A 19,025-nucleotide genomic window follows, 5' to 3' on the forward strand; every position below is an offset into this window, starting at 1 on the left:
ATAAAGCCACCGCCAGCTTTCACTTAGGCATAGCTGAGTTATGGGAATGTCTCTTTTAAAAGATGGCAGTGCAAAAGTTGGTTTCTAATGTAGACTGCAGCCCCGGAGTTTTCCACACGTTCTCTAATTGGACTGTGTTGGACAAGAAAAGAGACGTCTACGGGACATTTCCATCCTTCCAACGTAATAGGTGCAGAAAATTTGCAAATTCAAACAAGACTGTTGAGGTGCCGGCTAGACTGTTTTCAGTGTTAATCATTTCAATGTCTCTGTGGTATGCTGAAGAACATACCATAGTAAAAAAAAATTTTGGTAAAAATTTGCAAATGTCTTAAATTTAATACAGTCAATATGCAGTGTTGATCCTTGTTCCCTCATACCTTATAAAATTTGTTCTATCATACTGGAAGTAAATTTCTGCTTTGTTTTATTCAGCACAAGTTGAGATTTAAGGGGTTTTACGGCCAATTGTCCAAAACATCAGTCATAACCTTCATTCAAAATTAGAAAGAATCAATTTGAACAACTTTGCAGCAGTTTTGTGTTAACCATCCTAGTATCTCCTATCATTTTTATCTGATCTGAATCTCTTCTTAATGTATTTTTTTGGACAAAATGTCCACTTTGTTGCTTGTCTTGTCTAAAGACTGTTACCCAAATGTACCAGCTGCAGATTTTGAGCAAGCTCTGCAGTGGAGGTGACTTGATTCAGTAAAGAGTTCCTCAAATGCAAACAGTTCAGGAGCTTCCCTGGACATTCTTTCTCATCCAACATTTGAAAACTGTGTTTTGCATTTTGATTCAAAGTAATTACAGTGGCACAATTTTCTATGAAAGTAAAAATTGCTAGAGAAAGACAACACTAATTTCAGGCGTGTCAGACTGATAAAATTACTTCACAGCTCTACCTGGATGTAGGAAATGACACAGGGCAAAAATGAAACAAGATAACGATTTTGCATTTCCGATCATGTCTGAACTGACGCTGCTACTGTGAGTCAGCAGAAACTTTTATATATGCCAGTGGAATTAACATCATAACAGCTGCTATTTGTAATATTTTCTGCTCATCTGAATGAATATTTTAGCCGAGTGCCAGTCTCATGCATATATGGAAATGCAAGACGAATTGCTGCCAACACAAAAGAACTTCGTTATTAATAACATTAAAATCCAGATAAACACCCATGACTTCCTACACCGCGCACCTTACTGCACTGTGGCATTCTGAGGTATTTCAAGCTTGTGAAGCTACGTCTCACACTCCTGCAGCTTGGAACGTGTGTGAGAGAGGAGAGTCAGCATGTGGAGCTGATTTTTATGTGTGGAAATAAGCCAACATCAGCACGTCTGAGGTTGATTAGTATAAATATGTATGTTCTTGTGAATTTGTGCATGTAATAAATGAAAGCATGTGATTTTGTGCATGCTTTTTTTAATATATATATTAAAGGGATGTAACCTCTTTAAAATGGCAGCTGCTTAGTCTCTTCTGTTTAGAGAAGCAAACCAAAAATTAGTTTAAATAAAGGATTTATGCCTGGACATAAAGTCAGAGCTCGCCCGACTTCACTTGTTGGTCCAAGACACAAGATGTTAATGAATGAGAAAATGCCATAAAAAAAAAAAAACATGAAACTTTTAGTTTGAAGACTGCAGCTCCCCTCACACACACCAACTCCCTCCCCCCTTTTGGTTTCATGAAATCATGACTACATTAAAAGAGGTGTGGACTTTCCAAGGAGCTGTCAGTCCAACAGGCCAGCAGGTACTTTGCTCAGACACACACAAACACACTTCCCTGTGGGAAAAGGTGCGTGATTTATAAGCACTGTCGCCACTCCGCCAGGCTCCAGCTGCCATGAGTCGCATCGTAATTTTAAAGCATCATTTGTAGCAGTGACGAGGAGGCAACTCTGACTCATGCGTGTGACGGCTGGTGCAGAAAACTAACGGCCCGTCTGTCATTCTAAGCGACAGTGATGTTCCTCCTGAGCTGGGGGAGCCACGTTTGAACAGGTAAGACAGAAACCTGACGTTGTTTATTTTCACAATATACCGTCTGTTTATTGTTGCCCTAATAGATTCACACCGGTTACATCACTTGCGTTAAGTGTTGACAATTTGTTTTTGAAAGATTAAGGCGAGAAGGAAAGTTCAGGAGTCTGCCAATGTGCAGTCAGCAAGAATTTATAGGACTATTTGCAAGTAACCACTTTTGACATTTCCTCACACTACTTTAAGGGGGAAAACTTCTAAATGCATCTTAAATTATAAGCAAATTTATTGGTCCTGATTATAGTCTCTAAGTAAAAGCAAGAGGGGGAAAAAAACTCATGTTTAAAAAAAGGACTTTGTAAGACTTAGGAAATCCTGAATATATTTTTAAGCATAGTCTGGCCCTGGAAGATTAATATGAGAAAGGCGAGGTGGCTAAAGACTTTTGCAAGGTGCCGTCCATATAAGGAATATTTTGTTCCCATGCAGGAACTTCTTAGAACCAAAGGTGAACCCAGAGCCTCCATGAAGCATAGGACTGTATATCTTGGATCATTCAGCTTTTAGCTTTATAACACAAAAATGCCAACAAAAATCTTAATTTCCTTAGCTCAGCACAGGTTGTGACAACACTGACACTGATTTTTCTGAATTGTGGGGGGAACCGGTGACAGAGTCATGGATGGCCAGGTCTTATTGATGCACTTTAGTGGTGAAGGATGGCCGTTATGGTCTCATGCAAAAGGCAAACTATGCAGCTCAAATCATTGAAGAAGTTAATGCTGCTTCTAATTGAACTAGTGTAAATGTTGCATTTAAAGGGACAGTATTATGTATTTTCCAGGCACATAATGTCATTTTATAGCACAAGCAAGTAAATATATTACTTTCAGTTGTTATAAAAATGCTGCATATACCAAATATGACTTTAAAAAATTTGACTTTGCAATTTTCCTCCGCTTTCAGCACGTCATCACAACAACGTATTTCTGCATTAAGCTTTAGTTGCACTGAGAAGTAGCTCATATGATGAGGTGAGTAGATGCAGTTCCACCTGGTGTTTGCTAAGAGCTGCTGTCGCTAGTCTGAAGGAGCTCAGTGCTCTGTGAGGCAAAAGCTCAGCTTGGAGACTGCACCTCTGAGGAAGAGCTGAGTGGAAAATACATCACTTGGTGAGACCAAGCGTTTTGTAACCCTGAATGACTGGAGATTAAAGGATTTTTCAAACATGCATAAAAGAGTCAAGGCAGCACTTCAGATATGTTTCTGATGAGTTAATAACACGATGAAAAGTTGATTTTACATAATACTGCCCCTTTAGAGAGAGTCTGTAAAGGGGCGTGTTTTGGCGAAAGTCGGTCCTTTTTGTACCAGCAGGGACACCGTTCTCCAGCCGAGATTCACCATGGCCTCTGCACTGACTTGCACAGCATTTACTTCGTGTTTACTGTCTTTTACGTTACTATTTGCTGTTGTGTTTTGCGACGCTGATGCAGAAGAAGAGGAGCATGCCAAGCACACATACACTGTAGAGATGTTCACCGAGGCGGTGCCAACTGCACCCCACTTTGTCATGTTTTACGCACCATGGTAAGTGCAGAAAATGAGTGTTTTTGAACGACGGTTGACAGATTAGTCGGTTATGACATCTCTCTCTCCTTGCCAACTCTTATAAGTGCAGAAAACCTCCCGTATTGTTGTGGTAACAGTTTACCGGTAAACTGGCTGGCAAGCTACTAAGCTACGTAGCCCACCCGCTAAAGACAGTTAACTCTGTTAGCTTAGATGCTAGGCTAGATTAGCATAGCCAAATAGCGGTTTATCAGATTTACAGTTAGCCCTCTGTGTCATAACGTCACATACTTCAGGCAGCTGAAATAATGTTCAGCATTTTCAGGTAAAAAGTCCTAAACTACAGTTCTCGTCGTTGTTTTTGCATCACGTAGGTGAAGTTTTCAAAGTTATAAGGAGATAGCTTTGCTTACGTGGCACGCACTGATTCACTGTTATGTGAGCGGCTTCAAAACTGCGGTCCGCGGTCCTACAGAGATTATGGACCAGAGTATAGTAAGGAAAAAAACATTATACTTTTCATGTTGTCTAACTCCTCTGTAATGAAAGAGAAAGTACAAAATCAAAATACATTTTCTTTGGTCTTCCTGGAAAATAACATCAATAGAGCAAACACGTTTTAAAAGTTCCTCTTGTGCTTGTTTTCTAGACATTTTTAAATTGAATCTCATGAAGTGAAAATCGCAGATTTTTCTCTGGTATTTTGGTGGAACTCTGTCAAATACTTTAAATCCTTCACTGAAATACTTCTGCTGCCATTCAGCGTCTCCAAGGAGGATATGAACATCCGCAGAGACCGATTGTGACTCGGATATATCCATACTTTTTCCAAGTTTCACATCTTTCCAACAAAACCAGAATAAGTTTTTGAACAATCCACGTGAGCTGTAAACATTTTAGCAACGTAAAACCTGGAATTTTTTTAAGAGAATGCAAACGTGTCCAATAACCCATTTTTATCACTTTATGTCCAGGTGCGGCCATTGCCAGAGACTGCAGCCTGCATGGAATGAACTGGCAGACAAATACAACGGCATGGATGATCCTCCTGTATATGTGGTGAAAGTGGACTGCGTCCAGAACACCAAGTTCTGTTCCAGCGAGCACGGCGTCAGAGGATACCCTACGTAAGTAAGAGAAGCATCTTCCCTAAACGCCACAGAGAGATGCATAGTCAGGAAAGTTTGTCAGCTTGAGAAAAAAAAAACAACTGCAAATTATAATGTATTTCAGCATTCATTCATAACAGAAGTGAATCTTGCTAATTTTTCAATTCATGGCTAAAAATGTGACTCATAAGATCTGACTGTGAAATGGTAAATTCACTGCACCACTTATGTTAGCACATAACATAACCGTTATTCATTGAAATTGGTGACACATTGACCCAAATGTAGTTAAATATTCTGCCAGAAATCTTCGTCTAAACCCTAATCCTGCTGCTGACGGCCCTCTACACCTGCAAACGCAGCAGAAACACAACCAACTCTAAATAATTACTGACTATGCGGTTTAATAACCAATTTTATTCATTTGAATTGTGTGCTATTTAAAGCATTATTTTGTGTGTTTATGTGTAGACTAAAGTTGTTTAAGCCAGACCAAGAAGCAGTGAAGTACCAGGGACCAAGAGATCTGCAGTCCTTGGAGACGTGGATGCTGAAGACACTCCAGGAGGAGCCTTCAGTGAGTTTCATTCACTCAGTAATCGGCCTCAAAAGCGGCGTTTTGTGAATTAAAGGTTTCTATCCACTTCTGTTCTCCAGGAACCAGTAAGTGAGCAGGAGCCCCTTAAGGCCCCAGAGCCCAAACAGGGCATGTATGAGCTCACTGCAGCTAACTTTAAGGAACACATATCCAAAGGTAAATGTGAAGCTTCATTAGTCTCACTAGTTACTGGGTAATTGCATTTTTTTTTTTTTTTTTTTATTGCAGTCGCAGCTGTATCCGGCTGTAGAAGTTTCACTCTTGTTCCATATTTGAATACTTTTTCAGTTTTCGTCCACACCAAGATGTGATTCTGCATCTGTCATTAAGTAACTAAAATAGCTTATTGCTTTGCTTTGAATATCAGGATAAAGTAACAACTTTAAAAAAAAAAACTTTATGTAGTGTCGCCTCATGTTTTTGGACTGGACAATAATAAACTCTCAATGAGAGGACGGTTCCTAAGCTCCACCGAAGCTCAAGAATCGCCGTTAAAAATAAAAACAAATGATTTCCTGTTTGGATATGACACGGGCACCTTTTGCCGTCTGGTTATTGCTTGTAGCTCTGCATCCTGGCAACAGCGAAGCAATAATTTGAGCTATAAAGTAGCATACCTGGTTGTATAAGCCCTGCAGGCTGGGTATGCTTTTTATAGCAGGTAATGCTGTGTGCATAAAGAAATGAGTTTATGTTACTAAAAGTATAAATCTTGAATCAAGGCAACTTATTTTTTTTTTATTTATTTTTTTTTATTTATATTCATTTCTTGCAACGGCTTCTGTGTTTCATTTCCAGGTTCTCATTTTATTAAGTTCTTTGCACCCTGGTGCGGCCACTGCAAAGCCATGGCGCCGACCTGGGAGCAGCTGGCCTCCAGCTTCGAGCACGCCGACGACGTAAAGATAGGAAAGGTGGGCTGAGGGCGTCATCCCTGTTGAAAACGGTCTTAGACGATATCCACACTTTACAAGCTTAATGTTTTGCTTTAAATGTTCAACTTCTACCGATGTTGCAGGGATCTAGTTGTGCGCTATCTCCTCTCCTTAGACCAAAGTCCCTTTGCACAGTCAGTTGATTTGTGTGACAGAACAGGTTGCTAATCACATGAGGTGTTGCTCGTTTGCATGGGAGGGTCAGAAACAATGCAGGTGCCAGTGTTTGGTTTTCTGTCACTCCTGTTTGAGTGCTGGTAATTTGCCTGTGACCCAGGTGGACTGCACACAGCACTACGAGGTGTGCTCCGAGAACGGTGTCAGAGGATACCCAACACTACTGTTCTTCCACAACGGACAAAAGGTTTGGGAGCAGGCTGCAGTGCGGACAGATGGTGTGTGTGTGTCCGTGTGATAATTCTCCTGCTCTTATTTGTTTTATTAAGATAGAGCAATACAAAGGGAAGAGAGACCTGGACTCGTTCAAAGAATTTGCAGACAACCAGCTGAAGGCTGCGCTCTCTGCAGAGCAGAAGGAGGACGCAGCCGAGGAGCAGAAATCAAACGAGATTCCCACTGATGAGCCAGCAGACGAGGAGGTAAAGGTGGGTGTGTACAGCGGGCGCACATACCACGTATAGAAACAAATACTTTAGTGTTCTGTTCTGAATTTCTTTGGGTGTGACCGTATCTTGTAAAGAAATCTCATGGTATCAAAACAGCGACTCAGTTCATTTTGCTTATATAAAAGGTGCCAGTTCGCAACAAAGGCCTCGAGGCACTTTACAAACGTTGTTTCAAATTACACAGTGGGATTTTACAGCACGTTATTGTTAAAAATAAATTGATATGACAAAGCGTGATCCCGTTGACTATTAAAGGAATTGTAAGCTAATGTTATGAGCCTCGAGTTTGACAGCCGGTACAGTAAGAAAGTAGTTCTTACTACTTTAGTCGACAGTAGATTAGTAAAGATTCTTCATCAGGTTTGTTTGGTTTTATTTCCCATACTACTATCTACTAAGAACGTTAGAAACTTAACAAAAGCAGAAGATGTTTGCCTGCATAAAAGTCTTAGTTGCAACTGCCAGCGATCATGATTAATTTTCCTTACACCCATAAAGTGCAAGTATGCCGTTCTGTGTTTGCAGTCCGACGTGTTGATCCTCACCGAGAGCAACTTTGACGAAACGGTAGCGAAGGGCTTCACCTTCGTCAAATTCTACGCTCCATGGTAAGATCGCCTCTGTAGGAACAAATGACCGTGTGGATATTTTAATAGTACTTCTATATGACGATATAATCAATTTCTAATTGCATCTTAATCAGATTCTGAAGTCTCTAGATATTTTTATTGCTGCTGTGCACGTAGGCTACAAAGTTCCTTGTTCCACTTCTGCTTTAAAATGAGTTCATTTATTTTATCAGGTCAATTTTTATTTACCATGTTGGGTTTAACGTAGAGGTGTCAGAGGTGAATACAGACAAAACACTTCAGATATTTTTTGCATGTGCTACTCTGCTGTTCTCATAAAATCCCAAATAAATAAGAAAAAAACTGATGAATAATTTATATATATATAAAAAAAAAGGGACTGTCTTTTTTTTCTTGCATAGTTTTAAAATGACAAATAAATATAATGCTGAATAATTTTTGATTATTCAGCATTATTTTAAGTTCCCAATGCATATCAGTTCTTGATTAAAATGGCACAACTCTCGTCTTCCTGCTGTGCAGGTGTGGTCACTGCAAGAATCTCGCTCCAACTTGGGACGACCTTTCCAAGAAGGAGTTTCCTGGTCTCACCGATGTCAAGATCGCCAAAGTGGACTGCACCGTCGAGCGCACACTGTGCAACAAGTATTCTGTAGGTTTAACTCTGTTTTCTCAAGTCCGAGTGTGCTTTAGAAGTTCACTGAAGTTAATGTTTTCGTCTTTTACACCTGCCTGATCCTGCCCCACACAACCCAGACTTGTCTAGAGTAACTCTGCAGCTTAAGCTTCACTCAAACTGGCTGTTGCTAAGGCTAATCAAACCTGATGTAGTCCTGATTTGTTTTCTTAGGTGCGGGGTTACCCAACGCTGGTCATTTTTAGAGCCGGGGCGCAGGGTGATGAGCATCACGGGGGGCGGGACCTGGAGAGCCTGCACAGCTTCGTGATGAGGCAGGCGAGAGACGAGCTGTAGGAAGCAACACCTCTATACCTGGAGTCTCCTGTTATCTGGCCAGCTGGACAAGAGTCTCTGTCCTGCAGCTGCCAAGTCGGATTTCCTTCAGGAAGGAGTTAAGCCAGCGACAGACTGATGTCATCATCTGGGTCTCGTTTTTTTTTCTTTGTTTTTTTTTTTTTGTTTTTTTTTTTTTGTATTTACAGACAGAATAAATGTGTTTGAAATGTACTGTTTTTTATGAATCTCTCGTGCTGAAATCTTACATTTGTAAATCTCTGCAAGCACTGGTCCAATAACTGACAACTGTACCAAGTTGTACCCCAAATGAACTGATATGCATTGGGAACTGTTCATTAAAAATCTTGTTGTTTTTTTTTGTTTTCTGACTCCTGTGGGTTCCCTTTCCCTCCTACTAAAATTATAAACCTCTGCTGTTATGACGCTGTGACTCCTGAGTTGTAAAAGTTGTGACGTCTCTGTGAGGTTGAGGGTTATTTTAAAGGTACATCATGTATATCTGTTGATAGCCTATCTGATGCAACTCTCAGGGAAAATAAGTGGACCAGAATAATGTCACTCACACAAGATTGTAGTTGAGACGGTAACCTGAGCCGTGGACGAGGACCAGATTGTTTACACTTCACTAAATACAAAAAGCTCTAATAATGAGCTTCGTTTCATGCGAAATGTATACGTGACGTCTTTTGACTTTTGAAGTTTCAAGTAATTAATTTTGCAATTGTATTTTTAGTTTGCCTCTTTTTTTAAAAAAACAAAGAACATCCAAATGCAGTTTGTTTATGTTTTTATCAAACTAAGTGAATTGCAGATCAGGACCATCTGCATTTATTTCTTTATCACTGATTTTTGCATTGATTGAAGCATCATTGAATGTCCCTGGTATAAATATGAATAGTTTATTAAATGACAATAACACAAGAACCTGACTAGTCTGGTTGAAAAGTAAAGCTGAACTTGCACCAACTACATTTTTTTTCAGTAAAGTGAACTTACTGAATTTATTTTACTTAATTCTCTTTTTAAAAAAAATCTCTAGTTTTAGAAAATTTAAAACATTTTTTATGGATTGTCCAACCTGCCTGTGTTCAGTGTTTATGCTCTCGACTGGCTACGTGAAAAATGTCTTGTGTGATGCAAGATGGGTTTTATGGTCCAACACAGGTTCACAAACGGGCAAAAGGCAACAGTTTTATCAGGTTGTTTTGTTTTTTCTTTATAAGCAACACATGGTCTAAAGACGTCCAGCGACACAACTATATATGTTTAGTTTTTCAATGGGCCATATTTGTTCCCTATCCACAAGTTTTGTACGAAAAAAAAAAAAACAAAAGTGGAAAGTTGTAACATAAGATTTCATAATAAATTTTGCCAAAAACATGTTTGTATTTTTTTTTTTATTTCTCGCTTTAATGTGGTATTTTCTTTTTCAATAAAAGGTGCAATAAATAAGCTGAAAATGTACACGTATTTACAGAAAAAAAAACAGTCTTAACAGGATCACAAATGTAAACAGCAGCTTTCCAGAGGTATATAATATTTAAGATCGGTTAGGCACAAAAGGTATTTTGATTGGTACGGATACAAGTTTTTTCTCTCTCTCTCTCTCTCATTCAGATATGTTCTTTTAAATATTCCACGTTATTTGAGGCTCAGATGGGAAGACGCTGCAGCTAAATCTGAGCATAATGTCGCTCTCAGGGTCACAGAAGAAAAAGAACTCGTCATACGGACCGTTTTAGTCTCTGCAAATGTTTTTCCACAATCTCTTGTAAAGGGGTTGGACGTGTTTGTGAGCTTTGCGAGTGCAGCTAAACAGAAATGACCATTTGCGGCATGTCATGGGGGGGGGCGAAAGGGGCTGAATTTCTGTCCTTTTTGTAGAAAAACACGAGTTTGGCCACAACATGGGTAGGATTAAACTGGCCCCAGAGAACTGCATGTCAGCCTGAGACCGGCAAATATTGACACAGAGAGCATTATTTGGAGGAGCGTGCTGCTAAAACAGAATGCGGTCACTTCGGTTGAGTCCAAATTATATTTTGGGGAAAGTAAATATGGCTTGCGAGGAAAATACAGTAGGAAAAAAAAAAAAAAGGATAAATACGAATGTACTGACAGATGCATCAGTTGGCATTTGCTGTAAAGTTGCAACTGGCCTCGTTTATTCTCGCCTCGATGATGCGGGTTTTGCGTCGGGTGAGTAGGTGTTCGGGTCGGTCGCAGGGAAAACTGATCTTTCGTACGCCTCCTCAGATTTGATCCCTCTGTGGTTTCCGTCAGAGAGGAGACGGGGAATGAAAGCAGCAGTCTGTCTAGTCCATCAACAGATCGGTTACGGCCTCTCGGCGAGGATTGACGCGTCAGGCCTTCTTACGATTCAATAAACACACGACATACAAACTAAACACTCTTCTTAGACACACAAAGTCCGTGATAGTGAAGTCTGGAGTGTGACGCTAACAACGACGCCGTAAATCTCAGTCTGGTATCGATCCCCGTCCTCGTCGTCGACATGTTAATAGTTTCGGTTTGTGATTATTGAACTAAATGCTTCTACCTTCCAGGCTCGAAAAAAACAAACAAAAAAAAACAACTGGAGTCCAACTGAGGTCAGCCTTGTCCGTCGGCGTACAACCAGTCCTCACTGGTGTCAGTGGCAGCCACAGGCGCGTACCACCATGTTCTTGTACTTCTTCAGGATGACGTTGGAGTTGTCGTCGAAGAAGAGGACGGAGATGGCGTGGAGCTTGGTGGGGGCGCAGCAAGGCTTCGGCACATTCTCCGGGTTCATCAGGTGCACCTGGAGACATGGGAAATGCTTTAGTGACGACACTGTTTCTACTGGAGCACATCCTTAAGCTCACATGTAGATGTCGCAGAACTGTTGATGACACTGTTCTGCGACAAAGAGAGACTTCTGGGTGTCAAGTTAATTTTAATATCAGACAACGACACCTTATTAGATCTAAAAACCAGTTGGCAAATGATGATTTAATTTACTAAAAGAAGTGAAAACCGTAAGAAGATGTACCACTGGACTGTAAAATTTCGGCAAATTTCAAACTTCATGTTTTGAGTATATGAAAGTTTTCTCTTTGCCCATTTTAGATGCTTTCACATAGCTTCCCACCCTTTGAATGTTTTAAATATCCCCACCTTACAACACATAGTACTGCAGTGTGTGAGTCGAAAGTGACACGTCATTTTCAAAACGTCTTCAGAACCAAAATCTAGAAATCGTGACGTGCATTTGAATTCAGTGCGTTATTTAACCCCGTAAGCTTTCTGTAAAGTTGGAACATGGAAGTGGAAGCGTCATGCTGCGGGAATGTTTTTTCTTAAGAAAGCACAACAACATAAAAATTTTAAAAAACGCTCAGAGTTGGAAGAATCTTAAACAAAAACAAAACAAAAAACTATTTGTTAACTTGTGACAATGACCCTAAACATGTGGAACGCTTTCAATTTTATGTGTTAGAATGGCCCAGTCAAAGTCCAGACCTAAATCCAATTGCAAATTTGAGACCAGATTTAAACATATCAGTCACTTGTTTTCAATTTTACTGACAACAAAGCAGCAGGGATTTCATCTGAAATACACAAATGTACATAAGCATCAAGCAGAGTGAGACAGTCCTACCAGCGTTTGCACGATGGCGTGGTTGGTGGCATTCATGTGTCCATTCAGGGGGAAGGAACATTCTCCATCACAGTAGTTGGCGGCGTAGCCTTCGGGGGCGATGATCCAGTCCTAAAGAGTCACATATGATCTTAATTTGCATGTGTCACATCTGTCTCTCCTAGCTCTGAGCAGCAATTTAATAAAGAACCCTTAAAGTTTGTTTTAAAGCTATTTGACTGGTGGGAGGCCTTAAAAAGGCAAAAGCAAAAGTTTCTGCAGTCTTCTAAAAGTTTACAACGTCTCTGAGGACAAATTCCTGTCGGTATCTACCATATTACTCGAGGAAGCAATATTTCTCCCCTTTCTTCCTTCCTGTCTGCGCTCCACTGTTTCCGCCTGATGAGTTATCAGCATGTTTTAACCTCGTTCCGACTTGTTTTCATGTTTTCAGCTTTCCACCACGTCGTTTCTCTTCTTGCATCTCTCTTTTCCCTTCTGTGTTATGGCGACGCGAGTCTTTTTGTTGTTGTTGTTCTAAAACAAGACTGAGTGACCAAGTAGATGTTAAGTTGTTGAGGTAATGTGCCAGTGCACATTCAGGTGAGTAATTGCTTGCGTTATTCCTCTAGATGTCAGTGGTGTGTCAACAGCTGTCGGCATGTTTGAAAAAGATGAGTGGATCTCTGGCCTTTCCTTCCACTGTTTTACTCTGAACTCCCACACACACTCACCCATGCACACACACACACCTGGGGGCTGACATTTGGGTCTGCTCCCACTCGGCTGTGTATATCTGCCTCCGCTGCTAGTTTAATCTGCCTTGTTAGCAGCGGTTTCTTATCAACTTGTGAGAGTGGCCTGCAGCCGAAAACGCCTCCCACACCAGCAGCAGCAACTTATTTCTGTCTTTGTGACTTGAGATGCCTCGTCTGCGGTAGTTGTATGAAGTCTAATGAGTCAAGACTTATCCGAAGACTTATCCACATTCAGGTGCACTCGATTCATCCAATTGTTTGTTTATCGTCTTAAAATGAATGAATTTATTGAAAAATCCTAGAAAAATTTTAGTTTTAGCTTCTGTGGATAGAATGAAATCAATTAACCGGACCATGTTTATTGAACAATGTGACCGCGGAGCTTCAGAAAAAATTGACAATTCACAAAGTTTTGGCTTATTAGGTTCCAGTATAATGGGTATATTAAATATTTCTTCTTCTTTTTTCTATTTTGTCACACATGACACAATGATAACCCGAGGAAAGGAACATGGCCCAATGTGGGAAAAGAAATTTCCTTCTAAAATTAACTGGTTCAGACACTGCACCAGTTTACATAAATTCATGAAAAATAACATTTTGGCAAAACGGTGTACGAGTGTTATTATATTTTGCTTCATATTCAACACACATAATTCAGTGGTGGTTTATGAAACTCTAACTCTAGGCATTGCTATTTCACTCCCTGACAAAATAAACTGATAGGCATAAGTAACTAAATAATTGTCAAGAACTTATTTTATTCTTCCAACAAAACAAAATACAAATAAATAAAATAAGACAAGATACTGCCTGGTAATCCAATTTCATCATTATAATAGCCAAAAGAGATTTTTGTCTATGATGTTTTCATTATTACTTTTTTAATTATTACTTCATTAAGAATGCTTAAAAAGTAAAAGTACCTGCCAGCCCAGCTCTCTGAAGCTAACATACAGCTCGTGTCTTTTGCACGCCGTCTTCTGATTGCTGCTGTTGTAATCTGGAACAGAAGAACAGGAATCACTAGGAAACATCCTGAAGATCAAACTTAACTTCAGTTGAACGCATAAGACGATTTTATTATACTTTTTTCCCCTCAACAAATCAGCGCATGAAGAGAGCAAAACAGAAAAAAAAAACAAAAAAAAAAACTCCTCCCTCGGTGAATGATGACGTAAAACACAATTAAGTGAAGTGAAAACAAACATTACACTCCCGGCCTGAGAGCAGAAGAAAAACACAACTGGACTGGTGTAATGCTCTGGGTGGAGGAGGCTGTGTGGGCGTGAACCAGAGCTCAGGCACCAGCGCTCATTACGTGCGTTTGTGCGCCGTACGTGCTTCACATTCGTCCGCTGGTTGAGGCATTTGAACGCGTGCCCAATTGAATTTTCCGGCGTCTGCCAATATTTGGCAAAACGTGCAAAAGGCGAGGTGGTTACAAGTGTGTTTGTGGACTCTCCTGCCATGCGGTTTGTTGTTAATCATCTCTGCTCCATTCTGCAGGCGTCGCGCGGGGCAGGTACACGGTTTTTGTTTTTGGGAGTTGAAGAGGTCATTGCTGGCAGCGGGAGCCGCGCTGAAGTCAAGATAGTGACACAGACTTTCCGAAGAAGGTTTCAAGGGCTGCCTCTCTGGCTTTTCTGTCTCCTTTCCTGTTGATTTGATTGCTAGGTTTATGATTTCATCGTGAAGCTGTAAAGGGAGGACAGGGAGCAAAAAATAAAAAACAACCAAAAACAAAAAGAGGCCTTCTGTGATGATGTTTAGGGTCCTGATTCGCATCCAGGACAGAGATGTTGCAGCTTATTATTTTAACTTCAATTTCATTTTGGTATATTATATTACATTAATTACAACTGGTTATTTAGCTACTTAGTTACTTAATTATTATTTTTATTTAACCTTTAGTTTGGAAAATCTCATTGAGATTAAAAATCTCCTTCGTAAGGCAATCCTGGACAAGACTAGCAGCGGCACACGGAGGTTACAGAAAATTCACACACAAAAAAAACAAAATAAAAATTAACAACATTGCAAAAAAGTAAATTAAAAGATTCCTCAGTTAAAACATTTACAAATAGAGGATTCCTTCTTAAAATCATTTAGAAACAAAAGTCCTTTTAGATTCATGTATTTCTGCAACTGGTTCCAAGAAGATGAAGCAGAAAAACGAAAATATTTCTATCCAAGTTCACTTCGTATTTTAGTAATAAAATGATAATTGTGTTATTATTAGTAAAATTGTGCAGCTACTCAAGCATCCATACCCACTTGACTTTGTCAAATGGAGACTGTTCGCAAGCAGTCACTCTTTGAGTTGTAAGCTAGACAGTAGACAGGTCAATAAGCCATCATAGGGCAATACAGAAGCTCACCTGTTTAAGGAAACTAATTAAGTTAACAGTCATGTTTCTGAGCCGTCTGAGAAAATCGGAGAACCCAGAGAGAAGCCATGCATGCACAGAGAGAACATGCAACTTCCATGCAGAAAGTCCATGGGCCAGGATTCGAACCCAAGTCCTTCTTACTACTAAATATGCAACAATGCAACCTTATTGAAACTGTTTCTTTTGTTTTTATTATACTTTTTTTTCTGTTGCTATCAGTTACATGACATTGATTACAGTTGATTAAATGTTCCAATAACACATTTTATTATCATTCTTATTAGATTTGAAGACACTTGGATGAAAGAGTACTCTGTAATTTGGCCATCTTGTGCGATAAAAGAATTGCGTGCATGAAAAGTTTGATGAAAATTGTTTTGTTTGTGTATGTTTTTTAATTTTTTTTTTATTAGAACAAAATATATAAGCTCTCCATGTAAGGAGGTGGCCTGTTTTTTTATTTTATTTTTATCCTCCAAAGTTTTCCCCTGAGTGTGTCTGTCAGAGGAGGCATGAGTCAGAGGCCAGTCTGAGATTTGTCACTCAGTCACAGCCACTCAGCTCACCAACTTGTCAGCCTTGTTTGGTCAGCTGGAGATGCAAGGAGACACACACACACACCCACACACACGCACATAAGTTCGCACGCACAGACAGACAGTGTAAACAAACACGCTTCAGTTTTGGAAGGGTCATTGATTTTGGTTCTTTACATCTCAGTGTCCATCATTCATGAGCTGTGGCATTTGGAAAACAAACAGTAACACACACACACACACACACACACACACGTATAAATGAACCAAAGTTTATGTGTTTGATGTCAGTGGACATGGCTACTCAGCTACTCACTGAAGATTTGTAATTTAAATTCACCAGAGCCGGTTGCCTTCAGATTTCATCATCAGTTACATGTCACTTCTCACAGTTCTGCCCAAACCCAAGAGTTTTAGCTCGTCTTATGAAGTTGGATTTACGACTGTTCATCTGAGACTGTAAGAATAAAGACCCTGCATGTTGCTCGTACGGCGTCATCCATACGAGGTTGTTCCTTCCTTTCCTTTCCTTTTTTTTTTTTTTTTTTTACTGTGCGTTCATATCAGCCCTGTTTAGTTCGCTTTAATCAAACTCCTAGCTAGAAAGTCCAGTTCCATAAATGCGTAATCAAAAATTCAATTCAATCAAAAAAAGAAAATTCTGTTTTGGTTGAAGTGAACTCTGGCGCGGTTCAAATGCGCCAGAGTTTGAACCGTGAATGCTAAGTGGCCTAGAGACTGCTCAAAAGGCACGGAGCGGACGACAGCGCAGGGCATTCTGGGTAAATGAAACCAAAACAAACACATGTGTCTGACTGTCTCGCTTTCAACTTTTTACCAAAGACAACAAAAAATAAATAAAATCCTACACGCAACTAAAATCTGACCCTACTCCATTTTAGTTTATGCTTTGTTGCACTCAGTGTCTTCTTCAAAGGTTTTCGCCTCGTTTCCTTCAGTGGCTCTTGGTGCAGCGCCACCACAGGCGAGGGGAGGAACAGGTTTTTTTGTTTGGTTTTTTTTGACAGGTTTGGATTACTTGAAACAGTGCGATGTGAAAGCAAACCAAAGTGTAAGAAAAGTTGTAATTTTTATCCCCAATCAAACCGAGTCTACCGGACTATCAAGTGTGAAAACATCCTTCAGGAAAATCTGGGTGTCGTTTGTCTGGCTGAGTCCACTCTATAGGAGGCAGGAAGCCGAAGGTGAGACAGTGTGAGGCAGAGAGTGCTGCAGTGGCGTCAAAGGGCCGGCTGTAAGCGTCGGATACAGTCAGGTGTTTCCCTAGTTTATGGTTCCTTCCTTTCCAATAGGAAGGGCCGTTCACTGGCTGTCGGCTGAAGTGGAAATAGGGAGTTTACTGTAGCTGTGTGGGTCCGTGCTGTCAGTCATGTTCCTGCATGTGTGGCTAAATGTTCATCGGCAATAAAACCTAGGGTCAAGTGTCGGTCCTGCCTCCCTGCGGACCGCGTGACCTTTCAGCATCCTCAGCAGCAGACAGTACATGGATTTAACAGCTTTACTGCAGGAAAACGTCCACACAGCAAGCCACAGGCTGGTCCTGGATCCGAAATGCGACTGTTTTTCCTATAAATATTCAAGCGAAAAAGTCCACTCTGGCTTTGCATTGTTAGGAACAGTTCTGGTGCGTAGCCTGTTTATATACAGGAAACATCCAAGGACAGAGGAAAAGCTCAGCTGAAGGGACAGGACCGACTGGCTGAGAAACTTGGATGACCTGATTAGAACTTGAGGTGGCATTTATAGAGAAAGAAATAACATAGTAGCGACATACTAACCACTCAGTTCTGAGATATTATGGGAAAAGGTGATTTGGGGCCTTGAAAAAGTATTCATCTCTTCTAAATGTCTGAGAGAATACAGTAGGCACATTAAAACATTAATGGGGGGAAAAAAGCAAGGAAGAAAAGCCTGGTGACTCTGGGGGAGCTGCAAAGATCCACCCATGGGCCAGTTAGGAAAATCTGTAGACATGAAAACTAATCGAATCAAGAAATCTGACTTTGACATAAAAGTGACAAGTTTGTTGAAATACTGAAATATCTTCACAAACCAGATCACCGAAAGTAAATCATCTATACTGATGATTTAACATTTTTTGAAGGGCAAGTTTGACTTTGAGACTTTATAACACAATTTCATTAAAGGTTTTGGTTGTGTGTGATTATTATCTCTGTTTTAATTAATGTTTTTGGTCATTTATTTATTTATTTTAGATATTTAAAATATAGTATCTTCTAGTTCCGTTGATGAGTGTCTTTTTTTTTCTTTTTTTACAAAATTAAAGTTTATTGATCTTTCAAATTGTAAACTTGCATTAGTATGCCATTATTATTATTATTATTATTATTATTATTATTATTATTATTATTATTATTATTATTATTATTATTATTATTATTATACCCGAAAATGGTCTCAAAACAACAATAATTTCAAGAACAATTTATAATCCAGCAAAATTTGTTACCATTACAGGCCTAACCATAAGTGAAGATAACGCAGTCCTAATGTGAACACGGGAATCTGGTTAGGTGAGACTAATGCAGCAAAATGTTTAAGTTAATACATTTGCAATTATAAGTTACAGTATAATGTAGCATCATCCATGGGGGCATTAACAATTAAACATCTGTGCACATCCCCTGGCTACTGCATGTAGCACACAATATGTGGTGCATTAAAATCTTGTAAAAACATTCACTACCTTAAATTGCACATAGCCATGTCATACACACACTTTCACACAGACCCCCTACTACTCCTTCATCCAGGTCTGCTTTATGATGCGTGACATTCAGCTTCGGGTCAAATCACAGCCGAAGGTGGAGGGTGGATGAAGCCGTTCGGCTGCCTGCACACTCATCAGGCTTCGACAGCAGACGCTGCTTAATAAGAAGAAACACGAGGCTGCTGCAGCATGACAAGGTTTGGAAATATTGTGAAACGACCTAAATCGATGTTTAGTCTCTGTGTATTACAGAAAACCAAACTGACATGACGGGCTTTACGTAAAATGGAAATGTGTCCCAAAGAAAAAAAAAAAATTTTATGCTAAAAAAAAAAAAAAAGCAGTATAGAATGACAATCTTTAACTTGTATTTCTTTGATCCTAAAAAGAGAGCTTACGATTGTACAAACAACACCGGAGGTGATTGTACTTCAGAGTAAGCGGCTTACTTTTTTTTTTTTTTCTTACACATCCACACATTTTTCCTTGCACCTCCTGGCCTTCAAAGTCATCAGTATTTACAGTCTGTGGGGCTCTTTAAGAGGAATAAAGCTGATATT

At 39.8% G+C, this 19,025-nt stretch overlaps 2 protein-coding genes across 4 annotated transcripts in view; one reads left to right on the plus strand and one right to left on the minus strand.

Annotated features, from left to right (window-relative positions):
* The first annotated feature begins 3,361 nt into the window (after positions 1-3,361).
* Positions 3,362-9,325, plus strand: txndc5 (thioredoxin domain containing 5). Of its 3 annotated transcripts, none has more exons than XM_044104168.1 (10): positions 3,362-3,588; positions 4,545-4,697; positions 5,151-5,256; positions 5,337-5,433; positions 6,076-6,191; positions 6,490-6,576; positions 6,659-6,811; positions 7,364-7,446; positions 7,951-8,080; positions 8,279-8,573. In XM_044104168.1, exons 1-10 carry the CDS (start codon positions 3,404-3,406, stop codon positions 8,399-8,401), a joined length of 1,233 nt encoding a protein of 410 aa, XP_043960103.1. In that variant the 5' UTR covers positions 3,362-3,403; the 3' UTR covers positions 8,402-8,573. The 3 variants fall into 3 exon arrangements, with proteins under 3 accessions (XP_043960103.1, XP_043960101.1, XP_043960104.1); XM_044104166.1 differs by having other exon boundaries at positions 3,364-3,588; positions 6,659-6,817; positions 8,279-9,325; XM_044104169.1 differs by lacking the exon at positions 3,362-3,588 and adding an exon at positions 4,340-4,450 and having other exon boundaries at positions 6,659-6,817.
* Positions 9,326-9,777: 452 nt separating this feature from the next.
* Positions 9,778-19,025, minus strand: part of bmp6 (bone morphogenetic protein 6) — a 52,471-nt gene continuing 43,223 nt past the window's right edge. The window contains exons 5-7 of the mRNA XM_044104165.1: positions 13,711-13,787; positions 12,048-12,158; positions 9,778-11,207 (exon numbers count right to left, since the gene is read on the minus strand). Of these exons, the coding sequence (XP_043960100.1) occupies positions 11,058-11,207; positions 12,048-12,158; positions 13,711-13,787 (338 nt within the window). The 3' untranslated portion in view covers positions 9,778-11,057. The remainder of the gene's footprint in view (positions 11,208-12,047; positions 12,159-13,710; positions 13,788-19,025) is intronic.

This window comes from Gambusia affinis, linkage group LG21 (assembly GCF_019740435.1).
Source record: "Gambusia affinis linkage group LG21, SWU_Gaff_1.0, whole genome shotgun sequence".
Classification (NCBI taxonomy): Eukaryota; Metazoa; Chordata; class Actinopteri; order Cyprinodontiformes; family Poeciliidae; genus Gambusia; species Gambusia affinis.

Coding starts and splice junctions, on each gene's coding strand:
- txndc5 (XM_044104166.1), top strand. CDS start 3,404: ATGGCCTCTGCACTGACTTGCACAGCATTTACTTCGTGTTTACTGTCT. Junction 4,698..5,150: donor GGCGTCAGAGGATACCCTAC/GTAAGTAAGAGA, acceptor GTTTATGTGTAG/ACTAAAGTTGTTTAAGCCAG. Junction 6,577..6,658: donor TCTTCCACAACGGACAAAAG/GTTTGGGAGCAG, acceptor TGTTTTATTAAG/ATAGAGCAATACAAAGGGAA.